The 17494-nt window shown below is 44.4% G+C and overlaps 1 protein-coding gene across 1 annotated transcript in view; it reads left to right on the top strand.

Annotated features, from left to right (window-relative positions):
• The window catches only part of tmtc1 (transmembrane O-mannosyltransferase targeting cadherins 1), a 117491-nt gene that overhangs the window by 15785 nt on the left and 84212 nt on the right, over positions 1 to 17494 (top strand). Inside the window, exons 3-4 of the mRNA XM_080754675.1 lie at positions 9171 to 9244; positions 10730 to 10906. Of these exons, the coding sequence (XP_080610801.1) occupies positions 9171 to 9244; positions 10730 to 10906 (251 nt within the window). The remainder of the gene's footprint in view (positions 1 to 9170; positions 9245 to 10729; positions 10907 to 17494) is intronic.

Here is a 17494-nt window from a genome sequence, read left to right on the forward strand (position 1 = left end):
GACACAAAGGAAAGTGTTGAGGCTTGTCATGGCTGCGCACGGCTTGTGCTGTTACAGCGCTTGTGGATGGGTGTTTTCTATGGCCACTGGGCACCCTCTAGTGGTGAAAAGGTGGCATTGAAAGCGTTAATTCATGAAAAAAAAAACGTTTTTTCTGGGAAGGTTTTTTTTAATAATAATTAAAAACAAAATGTGGGAAACAAAAGATAGAGGGACCCATAAATATTTGGCTTCCCAATTTTGGACATGTCGATCTACAATCTTTAAATGCATCACAACATGACCCTGTAGATCAAAAAAATGTTTAAATGTTTGAATTAACTCATTTGGTGTCTTTTAAAACATCGACTGTCGGGCTTGTCTGCCACGTTTCCTTACCTTTTAACGTGGGCGCGTGTGTGTACATCGCGCACAATCTGTGCACGGATCATGCACCAGGCGTGTGTACACGCAATCACCGCTTTCAAATAAAAAAATCCCATTGGAAAAAAGACGCTTCCATCGCCGAGCTCCCTCTACTACTGTCCCCAGTCCTTTATGTCTCTATATCCCTGGGACATGTCATACTCCTCACTGGCTCCACACACTCTGACATCTCTGAGTGCTCCCCTGCCTCCTGCTCTATCACATTGTGTCGCTGTCGGATGGAAACCTCCTACTGCATGTCCAAAACCGTTACTTTTCAGGAAATGGAAAGAAATGTGATCCAGAAGTTATTATTTAGACACAAGCTCTCGTTTATACAGTACTTTCCATTGGTTAATTATTTATAAAACCCAGAGACACCACTTTCAGTGTCACTTAACAAATAGAGCAGAAATAGGCCCGGGCCGGCCTAGCGTTCTGGGCACCTAGGCTCTAATGTAGCCTAGGTGCATAGCAGGTCTCCACTTACTTAGGCAAAAAAATATGCAATATCCAACAAAAAGAAAATATATAAAGCAGAAATGGCAGATGTACCAGTATTCTTTTGGACTTTGTGCGTAGTTTGACAAAGAAGGGCACAAAAACCACAACATAAAAAGTTGAAATATGGAGATACGAGGTTTCTACGGTTTCACCTGGGACACCCACTGACGGCTTTGCTGTTTCTCTGTCTGTCTCTGAGTCCTGTACAAGGTTGCCAGATTCTGCAAGAGAATTGAGCAACCAGGTCTATGAAAACGAGCGCAAAAGAGGCGACTGTAGGCCACATGAGCACTTTAAACCTCTATATACTTCAGCCCTGACTACGAAACACGGCTGTCGCCTCCTTCCTGCAGCAAGGCTGGCCTGTCAATAACCACGATAATGCACACCCTCTCGTGTAATATTGCTTAATTAGCAAGCCCAAATAAGCCCAAATAAGCCCAAATAAGCTTTAGAAATTAGCCCAGAAAATCGTGCAAACATGCCACTGCCAAGCGACTTAACAGAAAAAAAAGTCGCTTTTAATACACATTATACATGGCAACACTGCTCCTCTCTCTCTCTGTGTCTCTCTGTGTCTCTCTGTGTCCCGTATGGAGTTGCTGTAGCTCTGCCTTCTGTCTGTAATCGGTGAATGAAGGCTCCTGTTTCAGGCCTGAAAAGCCTCTATTCATCCCTTTCTCTCTCTACTCCTCTCTGTGGAGGCTTGACGACAGAGTGCTGGCCATGTGTGTGGATCGCACCGACCATATGTGTGCCCTTCTGGTTGCGCACAGCCGCGCACGCACACACACATGCACGCGTTTGTATTACTATGCTTGTGAGGACATCAACATTCTAGGACAGTGATTTTATACTTGGCAGGTTTTTTTTTAAAGAATTTAAGCATAACTCTAAAGCCTCCAAGATCACAAATGTGTCACGCTGCAAGGCAATGTGAGCTTGTAGATTGTCTATTTTCGGTCTTTTCCTTGAAAGCCTAACTTAAAAAAATATATATTTCTCTAACCATAAAACAAGTAATTCTCTTGTGATGACCAGAAAAATTGTCCTCACGATGTCTCTGTGTGTACACAGCACACACACACACACACACGCACACACACACACGCACACGCACGCACGCACACACACAATAAAGTGTTCCCTGGGTGTTTGAGCTGTCATTGAAGGCCAGGACAAGCCAGCACTGTGGGAATACTAAACAAGTCATCCAAGAATCTGCCTGAGGTGAGAGGCTGCCTGCTAAAGTCATCTGCGTGTGTGGGTGTGTGTGTGTGTGTGTAGTAGAATTTTAAGTACAGTAGAGTGTGAGAAATAGACTGGTCCTCACAAGATAAAAATGTGTTTCATCGTTAAAAATGTTTAGTTTATTTAGAGATTACAATTAGGAAAAGATTCAGGGTGGTTAGGATTAGTCATTTAGCGGTAAGGATTGGAGTTATGTCAGATTTATAATAAGTTCTGTTCCTGTGTCATCATCATGTGCTGAAAATAGCTGATTGTGAGCTTGTAGATCGGCTATTTTTGGCATTTCAGTAGAGACAGGCAGGACACAGGGGGAGAGAGATGGGGGGAGACATGCAGCAAAGTCCCGTCTGGAACGGGACTCGATCCTGCGATGCGCTCTCAGGCTACATTGGAGCCTATAGGTTCCCGTACTGCTGCGTCAACCATGGCCAAAGAACCTTTAAATGGCATTCCTAAAATCGGCATTCTAAAATGTGGATGTCCTCATAAGTAATACAAACGTGTGTGAGTGTATTTGAGTTTTTTTTTGGTCCTTATCCCCTTGAGTTGAGGTTTTAGAAGGAGGGGAGGCTGCTGCAGCTGTGTGTTTGTATGGAATTCCTGCTCTATTATGTAACTGGTCCGAATTGCATCGCCGCTGTTGGGCAGAAACCTTGTATCTCCATATTTCAACGTGTTTTCTTTTTTTTCTTTTTCAATGCGATGCATTGTGACCTTGTAGATCAGTGGTTCTCAACCAGTGGTCCGGGGACCACCAGTGGTCCTTGAGGGGGTCCCAGGTGGTCCCCAGCTAAATGATGAAGAGTTGGTAACCACATGGACCCTCATAGATCTTTAACTCTTGAGAGTTTAACATTTGGTTTAATTTATTGTTAAACTATTGTTAAACATCTGCATTACTTAATTTACAAGAGGAATTGTTATTTTGTTCAGCGTTTGCCTGTCATCTCTCCTATGGTGCCATGTCAATACAGCATGGAAGTGTTGACAAAATCATATCCAATTAGGGGTGGGCGATATGGAAAAATACAATATCACGATATTTTCCTAAGCTGTATCACGATACACGATTTTATCACGATTCTTTTTTCACGTTGGTTTTTATGGTTATTTTTCAAGTTACTTGACAAAAACTAGACTCTCTGGGTTCCTTTTGGGATGTCTAAATTGAACTTTACAAGTATGTAACTCTGACAGTATACAAATGAAACCAAATGGACCCTTACGGGTCCATTTGGTTTCATTTGTATACTGTCAGAGTTAAGTGGAGACCTTGACATTTTAAAGTTTGAGAACTACTGATATAGATCAAAATGCAGGTTTAAATTGAATTCTGCAATGAATCTCTGTATTAACGATTAAACAGGATTTTTTACAAGGCTCCCTCAATTGTATCACGATATATATACGATACCTCTGAAAAGGCATATCGTGGAGACATTGTATCGCCTCAACGATAATTATCACCATATCGCCCACCCCTATATCCAATGACAACAAAATAGACAGAGCGAGAGAGAAGAATGTTTCTGAAGGTAGCTTATTATTATGATCCATTATGGCCACAGAGGCTGTTATTATTGAACACCTAGTTGTGGAGGACAGTGGACAATAATAAGGCTCTCTGGTGCATGCATATTAGTAGCAGCTCTCAAGTAACAGATCTACAAGCGCGAAGTGGTCACTTTTGCTGCTTTTGTGTGATGCTGTAGTGTGATCAAGTGGGGCCTTAATTTACGAGAAAAAATAACTAAAAGTTGGAGAGGTTTGGGTTTCTGCCTGACGGCAACAAAACAACTTTAGTGGTGTAAAAAGTACAGTACAATAGTCACTTCTAACATCCTACCTCTAGAACAGGGGTCTTCATTGTTTTCAGGCCAAGGACCCCTTAGCTGATGAGAGGGAGATAAAGCAGGGACCCCCACTACATATTTATACAATTTTGTTGCAGATTTTCATCGACTTGTTTGACAGCACTATATCATCAGTTGGATTCGTGTTAATGTGTTTTTCTCTTTCTCAGACATTTAACCACTTAAATCGTTGACCGTTTACTTAGTCAATTTGACCTTTCACTCTGTACCTCTCCAAACCTATTTGCCAAAAATAGCAGATCTACAAGCTCTCAGCGTGAGGCGTTGAGAGCTTGTAGATCTGCTATTTTTGGCTAAAGTTCTCCTCAGAATAGGGATGCTCAGAATGATCCTATCACACATAGATTTGACGGACCCCCTGTAGTAATTCTGAGGACCCCCTAGGGGTCCCGGACCCCCTAGGGGTCCCGGACCCCCCGTTGAAGACCCCTGCTCTAGAAAAACAGAAATAGAGACAAGTGAAGTAAAAATTAAATGTACTTATTTACTGTCCACCACTGCGCGACAACATGCGTGCGTGCGTGCGTGCGTGTGCGTGCGTGTGTGTGCGTGTGCGTGCGTGTGGTACTGTGGTAATGGCTGTGGGCGCGTGATTATGATCATAGGCTTATTGGATGTCTTGGCCTCTCAGAGGAAAAAAGCCAAACACGAGCATGCGCACAACGCACGTGCACACGTACACACATAAATCAGAGCCAAATGTCCCGTTTGGCAGATCCAGGGGCAGAGGGTGTGTCTGCGAGAGCATTCTTATTGGAAGCAGCTGCAGCCCTGAAGGGGTGGGGCACACAACCTTCTGGAAAACACGTGCACGCGTGCGTACGTGCATGCACGCACACACACACAGTTTGATCTTTGTGCCAGATAAGAGGAATTTCTCACATTTTTACGTAAGTGGTTATGGTGTGTGCATGTCAGTGCGTTTGCATGTGCATTATAATGATGCCTCATCACCCACGTACCATTTTGGAGGTTTGGATGCAAATATGTGCAAAGAGAGGCAGATGGAGCAGGGACGTGCAGAGAATGTTAGAGAGGCAGGGGCTGACATTTCTAAAAGGGCCTTTTGGTGAAAATACCGAAAATAGCAGACCTCCAAGCTCGCACTGCGTCACGTTGTGAGCTTGGAGACCGGCTATTTTCGGTGCTTGATACCACACTAAACTAAGCATAATCAAGTGAATACTGGAGATAGGGCATGGAATTCTACACAGAAAGGGCAATTCTTTCAACATTAGATGCTGGATTCAAGTTCAGGAGAGTTTGGACTCTTGAATGCTGCCTTCAGGTATGGCATGGAAAGGGGGCATTTGCATTTCTTTCACCACAGTAAAAACTGCATTCATGGATATAAAAGGGCAGGGGCTCAAGCCTCCTTTGATGTCTATGTGTTCACATACCTGAGATGGAGAGTAGGATGGAGAGGTTTTGAAAAGGAGGTAGGACATAGGGCTCAAACGTTTTGTTGTGAACTTTTAGATCTGCTATTTTCATTATGTGTATACATTGTGTACAACAAAGTATAATGCAGGGTTAAGTGGTAATCAATTTAGTCGATAACACAAATATCTTTTGGATTATTGCATGTAGATTATTCGTTGGTATATAAGAAAACACTGATCACAAGATGACCTTGTTTCTCAGTTAGTCGGTTATAAGGGGCAGCAGTGGTTCAGAAGGTCGAGCGGACGCTTGGGAATCGCAAAGGTTCCCGTGGTTCGATCCCGGGCTTCCCCTTTGTTACTGCCGAAGTGTCCTTGAGCAAGACCATGAACCACCTAACTGCTCCTGATCAGCAAGTGGGTGCCTTGCATGGTTGCTTCCACCATCGGTGTACTACAGGGTTCCCCAATAGGTGGCCCGCGGGCCTTTAGTGAAAGTTACAGGTATGGCGAGTGCAATATGAAACGTAGGCTTACCATAATCACAGTAATCCATAATCATTTTCAATCATATTCAAGGGCTTTTGGAGAGAAATGAGACAGACACAGAGCACTGCAGAGGGAAGGTGTGTGTGTGTGTGTGTGTGTGTGTGTGTGTGTGTGTGTGTGTGTGTGTGTGTGTGTGTGTGTGTGTGTGTGTGTGTGTGTGTGTGTGTGTGTGTGTGTGTGTGTGTGTGTGTGTGTGTGTGTGTGTGTGTGTGTGTGTGTGTGTGTGTGTGTGTGTGTGTGTGTGTGTGTGTGTGCCCAGCTGATGCCAGTAAGTAGTTGACGGACCCTCGTTAATGGATCAAAGGAAGGCAATTATGTCTCTGCACTGTCAACTAGCTGCTGTTGTACAGCTGCATACTTTTCAAGCAGACTGGTTAATTGGTTCTTAGCTTATTTTGTTTTAACTTTAAGGAGTGCATTTCTCATAATAATAATAATAATGGTGGTATAATGCCTCATTCACACTACAGATATATAGTTGAACGTTTTGCTTGGTAATTCAATGTAATCTCAATGGAAACCAGCTTTAAAGATGCAGGAGATGCTCCGAACAAAGCTTTGAAAGCTTTAAAGCTGGTTTCCATTGAGATTACATTGAATTACCAAGCTAAACGTTCAACTATATATCTGTAGTGTGAATGAGGCATAAGAGCGGCAACAATAGAGAAACGAAGCCATGTCGTCATTTGTGCGTAATGACGCCCTCTAGGGGGTTCATGCTGGTATTGTTTTGTATTCAAATCGCCATTGGGAAATTTGCGATTGCCGCATATAAGGACTGTGTTAAAAAAATAAACACACCGTGTGCGTGTTTCTGTCAGCGGGGGGGTTCTGCATAGTTTATGATATTCATTCATATCTGATATAGCCTGTTGTCAGAGAAAATGTAATCAACGCTGTCCTAAATGTTGGAAACTACAGAGAGACACTCGTGTCTGGGACAGACTGTCGCTGAGAGCATGTCCGCGCACATGGTGTGTTTATATTTTTAACACAGTTCTTATATGCGGTGATCGCAAATTCCTCAATGGCGATTTGAATACAAAACAATACCAGCATGAACCCCGTAGAGGGCGACATTTCACGCCATTTCACGGAAGTGACATCACACTTCGCTGCTGAATACTAGTATAGCTGAACTGTCGCTGGAGTAGCGGGAACGCCGCCTTCGCCCCGCAATGTTGTGGCCCTCGGCTTGGTACCCTAGACATAATGCTTGGGGAAAACTAATTGGGGAACCCTGGTGTACTGTATGTGAAAGCAATTGTTATACACATTGTAATGCACTTTTGATAAAGGTGCTGTATAAATGCACCATTTACCATAAGTCGGGTAGACAGACGGAGAGCAGGATGGAGTGATGATGAAAAGAGAGGTAGACAGACGGAGCAGGTTGAGGGGGGAGATGAAAGAAGTGAGGGGAGGGAACGAGAGAGGATGAAAGACAGGGGAAAGTCTTCTCTCTCTTTCTCTCTCTGCATGAAGGTGTTCGCATCCTCCCTCGCAATCTAATGAGCTCTTAAACACACACGCACCCGCAAACACACATACACGCACGCAAAAAACAAAATACATATTTTTCTAAGCATGCAGGCAGCAGCAGGCAGCAGTAAACCAATTGCTTTCATTAAGCAGAGGGATCGTCTAGGTCTAGGAGAGACAGATAGAAACAAACACTTGAGCTCGATTCATACTTACTGTTTCCCCAATATTCCCCAATATATTTGACACGCGGCACTGTCGTGACTCGTGCGGACATCATAATCTCCCGATACCGCACGACTTACTTACTTACGCCTTACACCCCTACTGGGGTATAGGCCGTCGACAAGGGTATTTAGTCTTCTTGTTGGCGTTTCTGTAACTGCCATTGTTTTACGGGGTGGGGTACTTTTAGCCCCACGCCCAACCTGGAGGACCACTAAGCACGACACTAAGCCTGATTTACAGTATACAAGCTCACTTTTGTTACCAAAGCCGTCCCTACAGTATCCCTCTACTTATCTCTCTTTCCATCCCTTGTTGCCCCCTGTTCTTATCTCTCTACTCATCCCTCTTTCCATCCCTTGCCCTCTGTCCTCTATCTGTCTACTTGCGTCTCTTTCATCCCCCCATCCCTCTCACTGTATCAGATTCAGGAGCCCTCCATCAAAGCCTTTCTCCCTGCACCCTCTTCCAGCTCTCCCCAGCATCTTAATGTATTCCCCTCCATCTCTCTCCGTCCGCTACTCCCCGAAACGGTCTCTCTCCCTCTGTTCCTTCCCTCCCATCTCTCTTCCTCTTCCTCCATTACTTCTTCCCATCCCTCCATCCACCCCTCCTTTCGCATCCCGCCAGGATGAACTTACCCATTTTTTTTCCTGCCCGTACGACATGTTTACTAACTCACGCCAGGCACGTGCACACGTAGAAATCAAAGGGGGGCTTGAGCCCCTGCCCTTTTACCGGTCTTTAACCCGACCATGAATGCAGTTTTTGGCAGCATTCAAGAGAATTGCCTTTTCCAAACTCTCCTGAACTTGAATGCAGCATTTTATGTTGAAAGAATTGCCCTCTCTGTGTAGAAATCCATGCCGTATATGCCACATCTCCAGTATTGGCTTGATTATGCTTAGCTCAGTCACAGTGCGGTATCTCACTCCGAACATAGCCGACCTCCGAGCTCACAACATGATGCATTTTTAGCATGTAGATGATCAGCTATTTTCAAATGGCAAGTGGTTAATGTCTGTTTTGTTGTCATAATCTAAATCTACAAAGTAACTAGTAAATAAAGTTTTCAAATAATTGTAGTGGAGAAATATTCCAATTAAGTAAAAGTTGTACTTAAGTACAGTACTAGTATAGTTGGGTACTTTCCACCACTGCGTATAGCGTAATCCAGCTGAACAGTACTGTACAGTGCATGTACAGTACATGAGGTTAGACATAAGGTGCATACAGTACGTGTGTGCATTGTGTGTGGAGGAAGCCAGCGTTGACCCCATGCCACAATGCTGAAGACATTACAGTTTTATGTAACAGCAAGACTAAGCTGTGCACATTGTTGGAGCCTAGAAACCTGATGCATCCCATATGCCATTCTGTTCTGTGTATTCTCTAGATATGTCACCACAATAATCCCTTTCTCTCTCTGTGTGTGTGTGTGTGTGTGTGTATGTGTGTGTGTGTGTGTGTGTGTGTGTGTGTGCGTGTGCGTGTGTAGGTGTCTGGTATCGTGGGCAGGGCTGATGTGTTGGCCTGCCTGCTGTTCCTGCTGACATTCCTCTGCTATATAAGGTAAGAAGACTCCTCAGCGCACACACATGCACACACACACACACACACACACACACACACACACACACACACACACACACACACACACACACACACACACACACACACACACACACACACACACACACACAGAACTCTTGTCTATGCCTGTGATAGTGAGATGGACATACAGTATATGGGCCTTTTCTGTAATGAGCGAGTGATGTTTCGATTGTTTTCACTGATTTATATGTATTTATATAATTTATTTTTAAGTTACTACACACAACCTCCACCCCTCATTTCATGGCCCTCTTCTAGCTCCACCATGAGGCCGATTCTTTGCAAAACACATTTTCGGGAGATAAGCGACCGCCACGTCGCATACACTAACTTTAGAAGGCAACCGTAGCCAATCAGGAGGGAATATGGGAAATGGGACAGATCCATGTTGATGACATGACTTTAGAGATACTGTGTACCACTTTGCGTGATTTTAGGCCAAAATCTGTAGGAGTAGTGTCCAAAAATGTGTTTTGCAAAAATCTGCCTGATGGTGGCGCTAAAAGAGTGAGAAATCAGGGCTAGAGGTTGTGATTTGCCATCCAAGGAGTGTGTGTGCAAAGCTTTGCATCGATAGGGCCAACGGTGCCAGAGATAGAGTAGGGGCAAAAGTGTGACATGACGGACGGACGGACAGACAGCCGGTGGAGCTTTTCATAGTAACTTGCGACTTGATGGTCGCAACAACACTCTACGGCATTAGGATTCCACTAGTACTAGTGGATCTCAAATGTTTTATTTACAAGGTCATTAGGGGCTATCTCTTCGTGTGTTTCTGGTAATATCATTCATTGTCTTCTCAGTTTGTATGTCTGTGGCAAAAATCAAATTTTGACAAAAAATGTCCACCACAAGCCAGCATGGCGATGCCCATGACCTATGGGTGTCACACCAAATTCTGGGCCCTGGGTACAAGGATTCACTCACATTTTGTGCTTTAACTATTGAAAAATAGCAGATATACAAGCTCACAGCACGGTCTGCGCTGCAAGCTTGTAGATCTGCTATTTTTGAAAAATCGTGAAAATTTGTGCAAGTCTTTGAATATTTCAAATCCTTCTAAGGTTCTTTGAAAAACCCATGTTTCTATGTCAGTGGTGCTCAAACCTTTTCACGTGAAGGACCCCCAAAATGATATGTATTTGACCACGGACCCCCATCTCAAAATATTTAGTTCCAGAGACCCCCCGGAAGCAAAATATGAGTTACAAATGTTTAAAAAATACACATTTGCACACATTTTCACAGCTTTTCAAAAATAGCAGATCTACAAGCTCGCAGCGCGGCACTCGGTGCCGCGCTGTGAGCTTGTAGATCTGCTATTTTTCAACAGCTAAAGTATTAAATAATTCCAGGCCCCTCCACCTTGGGCCCAAGTACTTCCCCTCCCTTGTGACGCCCCTGACGATGACCCCTGCTCATAACCCTCCTCCCCCTCCACAGGAGTGTGGATGTGTGTGACTCTGCGGACTGCTTGCCCTCCACGGTGGCTCCGTGGTGGCTGGTGGGCAGCCTGCTGCTGGGTACCTGTGCCATGCTGGTCAAAGAGACGGGCATCACCGCCTTCGGAGTGTGTGTGCTCTACGACGCCTTGGTGCTCTGCCGCAAGCCTCTGCTCTCGTGAGTTTTCCCCTTTAGAAGTAATCTTTGTTTTCTTTAACGCGCTGGTTCCCAAACACTGGGTTTGCTTCCTACATTTTTTTTTAATGCAATGTTTTTTTCTGTAATTTTATAAGAAATCAAAGAAATTCCATACATTAGAAAACAAGTGTTTAAAGGACAACTTTGTTTTTTTACAACAAGGGTTCATATTTTAGTAATTAGAGAAAATAAAAAGTTAGTGTTAAATCTTTTACATTTGCTTCGTTCTATTGTTTTATCGCATTTAGCGTGCTAAAATGTGGGGCATGCGTACGCATTGGGGCATGCGTACAAGTGGCTAAATATGTCTTTTTAGACACAATAAGCCAGCAGTTTCTTCATTGATATATACAGTAACACTTTTAGCCCCCATAAGTCACATCCAACCATGAAAGGTTGCGTTGTATCTTGGGAATGGGCTTATTCTGTGTAAAATTACATATTTAGCCACTTGTACGCATGCCCCAAACCACTGAAATAAGAATCTCTAAAACAATAGAAAGAAGTTAATGAAATAATTGTAACACTCATCTCTTATATTCTTTAATTACAATCTAAAATATGAACCCTTGTTGTAAAAAACTAAAGTTGTCCTTTAAGAAGTAGTGAAAATAGCCGATCTGCTATTTTCACTAGTTTGGGTCCCTGGCAGAGGTCTGATTTCTTTTTTGGGTCTTGAGCTAGAAGGTTTGGGAACCGCTGCTTTAACCCATTAAGACCCGAGGTCCATTCTACAAATGCCTTCTAGTTATCACACTTCTCACATGTTCTCTTCTCTTCTCACACTTTCAAGATTCTTCCCCAAAAGTTCAGAAATGGCAGATGTACAAGCTCCCAGTGTGTGACGCGCAGCCAGTTTATTTTTGAATGGCCGCCGCAAAATACAAAAATTACACCGAATGTTATGTGTGTTTATTTATACAAGAACTAGCCCTTACCCGTTCAAAGATATGAGCTCCAAAATGATGTGCAGTGTGTGGGTTATGGGATGTGCACTGTGCACACAGTATATGAGGGATGGAAAGTAACTTTAACTGGTGCTTGCATGATGTACTGTAGGAGCATCAATGTAAGAAACCCGTTTTGTTTAATGGCTACCCCCCCCATCCCCCCCCCCCCCCCAGCCCACCCACCCACCCGCCTGCGCACACACCCGCCTGCCTGCACACACACACACACACACACACACACACACACACACACACACACAGAGAGAGCTGGTTAAACATGTTGCCTCATGCTAGATGCAGAATAGATGAGCCTCAAGCTAGATGCAGAATAGATAGTAGATACACCATAAAAATGCTAATATACAGCATACGATTTGTGAAAGTGACAAACGGGCTTCACAGTTATGTTAGGTGTGTTCATATGCTTATGGTGATGCGATTTCAGATCAATTGCTCCAGCCACTGAGGAGAAACGCTGTGACAGACACTCACTCACTCAGACAGACAGACATTCGCAAAATTCGCAAAATTATAGTATAGATGTGTGTTATGGAGCGCACATGAGGCCGAGCATGCTGTATGACGCATTGGACAATTTATTCCTGTGTGTGTGTGTGTGTGTGTGTGTGTGTGTGTGTGTGTGTGTGTGTGTGTGTGTGTGTGTGTGTGTGTGTGTGTGTGTGTGTGTGTGTGTGTGTGTGTGTGTGTGTGTGTGTGTGTGTGTGTGTGTGTGTGTGTGTGTGTGTGCGCGCGCGCGTGCGTGCGTGTTTGTTTCTTCATCGCCTCTGGCACAAGGGCAATTGCATTATTTATGGCTTGTCATCTACATAGAATAGATGAACATGAATATTTTCACAGTCCGCTCCACTGTCCGATAAATGATAGCGATAGGCTACATTACCGCTCTGAAAAGGTTGCTTCTGGTGTTCTCCTGAAGGTTCATAAATTTAAACCATTTACAACCCACACAGGATGCACATGGAGACGCGCACAATTTACAATTTAAGCATTTAGCAGGCGCTCTTAACTCATACCTCGCGATCCCCGTAGAGACCGTAGATTTCCCGCTGTACCGCGCTGCCATGCCCGTAGAGCCCGCAAAGTTTAATTAGCTTTAATCATTATGAAAGGATTAAAAGTATTAGCGCAGATTTTCGCTGATTCTGGCTCTTTAGGCCCGCCCCCCTAACTGTATCCGGTCATTTCCGGTCTGGACCGGATCCAGCTTTCCGTATCCAGTCTGAGCCTGGGCCATAGTCCCGCCTCCATTGGTTTACTGTGTAACAGAAGTGGAAGCTACTGGGCGATGGAACGCTCGTTTTTCAATCGGATTTTTGCGTTTGGAAACTTTGATCCAGTCTCTACACGCCTGGATTATGATCCCCGCACATATCGTGCGTTTTGTGCGCGAACGTGTCCACGTGTTACCATAGCGCACAGTTGTCTTTTTTCAATGCTTTTTCATGTAAACACTGGCTGATAAGCAGAGATGCAGCGTGGCAACGGATATGTCTTTTTCAATGGGGTTTTTTGTATTCGAAAGCTTGTCACCGAGTCTACACGTCTACTAGATGAGTCGCGCACAGATTGTGCACGATGCGTGCGCGTGCCCACGTTAAAAGGTAAGGACAATTTGGCAGCTGCTTACAGCTATGTTTAAAATGGCAGAGAAAAAGTTAATCCAGAGCGACTTACAATAAGCAAAGTAATATACATCACACGCTAGGGATGGGACGATACGCAATATTATCGTTTGTATCGTGATAAAAAACACTCACGATAATCGTATCGTGTTGATTTAATTTATCGTGATATCGTCCTCCGTCATGCACTGGGATCAATTCAGCTTTTATTTGCCGAGCTGTATATCCAGTACCATTTAAACCCTCTATAATTGGTAAAATGTACTTCTAATATTATGTACTACATACAGTCTTTGTATCTCTATCAAATGTCTCTGCCAAAAAATAGCCGATCTACAAGCTCACAACGTGTCGCAAATGCTCCGCCCCAGGATAATGGATTTTGATTATTGCGATAATATCGTAAATCACAATTTTTTTGGTCACAATAATCGTGATATGACATTTTCATATTGACCTATCCCTATCACATGCACACGCATGCACGCAAAGTTGTACCAAATTGAATGCACGCTCTTGCTTTACCACAATATCTCTTGACTCATTTCCTGTTGTTTAGACTCTGTGTGTGCAAAACAAGTAGCTTGTGTTCACGTTCACCCAGAGCTATTTTGGCAGACGTTGCTGTTGTGTTCCTTCATAAAGACGTCCCCACCTCCCATGGGTGGGTGTGTCCCCACTCCCCACCCGTCCCCACTGCCAGCAGCCAGCACTGGAGCTCTCTGATGGCTCCTTTTCCCCAAACACAGGGTCCAGAGCTCCAGGCACATGTTTGGGTCGCGGACCCATTTTTATTGGTCTTAAGTTAAATATCTGTTGTTTTCCTCTTCTTTAGTTTTCTTTAGTTTATTATTATTTCAAAATAACATAATTTTAAAAATAGAATAAAGGTGCAATTCTGTGAAATTGCAAGTGTGGTTGCACTGACGCGCGTCAATCAGTGGGAAATGAATTCCATCTTACCCTGTATATTGTATATAGTGAAGTCAAGTGAAGCATGACCAATCCTGTCTAATTCACTTGCAGGCAAGGAATTCTCGAATCTAGAACAATAGTGTGTTGCCTATTAGTAACCACACTATCAAAGAAATGCCTTTAGATCTACAAAAAAAGAACCACAGGAGCAGGGGCATCACAAGGGGCATCACAAGGGGGGAAAAGTGGGACTGAGGTACTAGGACCCAAGGTGGAGGGTAAATTTGCATCGATAGGGCCAACGGTGCCAGAGATAGAGTAGGGGCAAAAGTGTGACATGACGGACGGACGGACAGACAGCCGGTGGAGCTTCAATTATTTTATACTTTAGCTATTGACAAATAGCAAAAATAGCAGATATACAAGCTCACAGCGTGGCACCGAGTGCCGCGCTGCGAGCCTGTAGATCAATTTTTGAAAAGTCGTGAAAATGTGTGCAGATCTTTTAATATATGTATTTTTTAAGCGAACATTTGTAAATCAGGGGCGTCCCTGGAACTAAATATTTTGAGATAGGAGTCCGTGGCCAAATACACATCATTTTGGGGGTCCTTCACACGAAAAAGTTTGAGCACCACCACTGACATAGAAACATAGGTTTTTTCAAAAAACCTTAGAAGGATTTGAAACATTCAAATACTTGCGCAAATGTTCACGATTTAAAAAAAATTGCAGATCTACAAGCTCGCAGCGTGGCACTCGGTGTCGCGCTGTGAGCTTGTATATCTGATATTTTTCCATAGTTAAAGCACAAAATAAATGCGTAATAATGCGTTCCCAGTTCCCCCCTATGAAGAACATTCATGGGGGGCCCGCAGTGAATCCTTGTACCCAGGGCCCAGAATTTGGTGCGACACCCTTGCAGCGTGACTGGGAGCTTGTCGAATGGCAGTATGCATGGCGCCCGCCCGCCTCCAGATGTTTCGGGGGTCATAGTTGCAGCGCAAAGCCCTGTTGGAATGCGGTGGAATTAGCCTGCCTCCTGCTGCAGGCTGATAGCATGTTAACCCCGTAAGGCTGCAGGGAAGGAAGGGGGGGATTTGGCTTATGACACACATCTGCTGTACTGCTCCTGCCACAGTGTGTGTGTGTGTGTGTGTGTGTGTGTGTGTGTGCGTGCATCTGTCTGTGTGTACCATACGTTCCCGCGAATATATCGTCGTTGTCAGGTGGAAATATTGTATGTCCAAAACCTTCCCTTAAAAAAAAAAGAAAAAAATATATTTAAATTTTGAAAATAGACGATCTACAAGATCTTGTACAACAATTATCCTGGACCTCGCGAGAGGGAGTGCTGTTTAGTCAGGACAAGAATCAACCGGGGAATCGGGGATTAGGATTAGACCGTTCGAGGATAGTTCTAGGGGTTAGTTCATTTTTAGGGTTTGCCCTTTTGATGCTTAGTTGCGCTTCGGTGTCGTGCACCGGAAACGGCTGATCTCCAAGCTTGTGACACGTTGAGCTTGGAGATCAGATGTTTTCAGCTTTAGCGCAAGGCTTAGAAATTAAGTCTTGTTTATGTTCGTCTCTCAGATTATCACCAGCCACCGTGAGACTCTACTCTGCCTTATGCCATGCACACACGCACAGAATGCATGCACAGTGCACACACGAATGCACATACAGTAGAGTACACAGACATGCACACAGAGAAAGCAGTAAGCCTAAGTAATGGGTTGTTGTGGTAGAGTAAAGCTGATATGGACCTCACTGGGAGGCGACCAGTTGGTACAGAGGGATCGTCTGGGAAACATAGGGTGCGTTCGGAAATACGCACTCAACGCACTGGTGTGCCATGTTGTCGTTCGTTTATTCGGTGCACTTGGTGCGTTGTCGTTCGGAAATCCAGTGCGCGGCGCACCAGTGTGCTGAGTGCACGCACTGACCGACCCTACTCAGAAGATGGGGTTTGACGGTGTGGTGCGTAAGTGCAGTGTTTTGATTGGTTGGTTTTCATGGCCATGTCTCGAGCGCAGCGCTTCTCAGCTGTGAAGTGTGAACAATGGAGGAAATTACCGCAAAATGCAGCATTTGCAGCTTAATTGGTCGTTTGGGCTTGATAGTTTCACACGCATCAACGTGTAAACTAACAGCAGGTATGCCAATGTTATGAATTACATCTCCTTTCAATATCAACGTTACGTTAGCAACTGCTGCTTTTCAGAAAGTTTACCTTCAGAGTGAAAAAGCTCACAGTTGCCTCTCAACTGGTCGTTCGTAAATAAGCCACACTGAACGCACTGTACAACGTCACGCCCACTGCACTCATTACACTGAGCACACACCCGGTGCGGGTTTCCAAACGCACCCATAAGGTCCCAGGTTTGATTCCCAGCCCTGGCAATGTGTTGAATGCATCCATGAGAAAGACACGTAACTCTAACTCCTCCCATGTCGGGTACTCGATATTCTTGAGCAGCCATCATCTGGGTGAAGTTGAAACTGATTTTCCCGTGCGGGATTAATACGGTCTACATTATTATCATCACTTGTAGTCCATAGCCGACATTTCCAGCCAAGCTCCAGCCGGGCAACGGGTCCACATTCCTTGACTATATCTCCCATAGCGAGAAAAGTGGAAGAATTGGCTTTGTCACTCTGATCACTACCTGTGTGCAAGTTTCAGATCAGCTGGTCAACCCACAGATTCACAGACAGAGGTTTCCTCTTTTTATAGTAGGAGGATTATAGTATATAGATTAATACAATGTTTTCAGCAGGTTTTAAGAATCTCTCTCTCTCTCTCTCTCTCTCTCTCTCTCTCTCTCTCTCTCTCTCTCTCTCTCTCTCTCTCAGTGACTCAGTGTTAAACACACTGTGTTGACTGCGTCCTGCCGGCTCCTAATTACAGTGCAGTCAGTCAGGTGTTGTTACTGCAGTGTGTACAGTACGCTCTGTTTATGGAGCCTGCTGCTGGGTAAAGTCAAGTGCAGGGTGGTCCACTTCCTGACCACACACACACACACACACACACACACACACACACACACACACACACA

This window comes from Nannobrachium achirus (assembly GCF_963921795.1).
Source record: "Nannobrachium achirus genome assembly, chromosome: 23".
NCBI lineage: Eukaryota > Metazoa > Chordata > Actinopteri > Myctophiformes > Myctophidae > Nannobrachium > Nannobrachium achirus.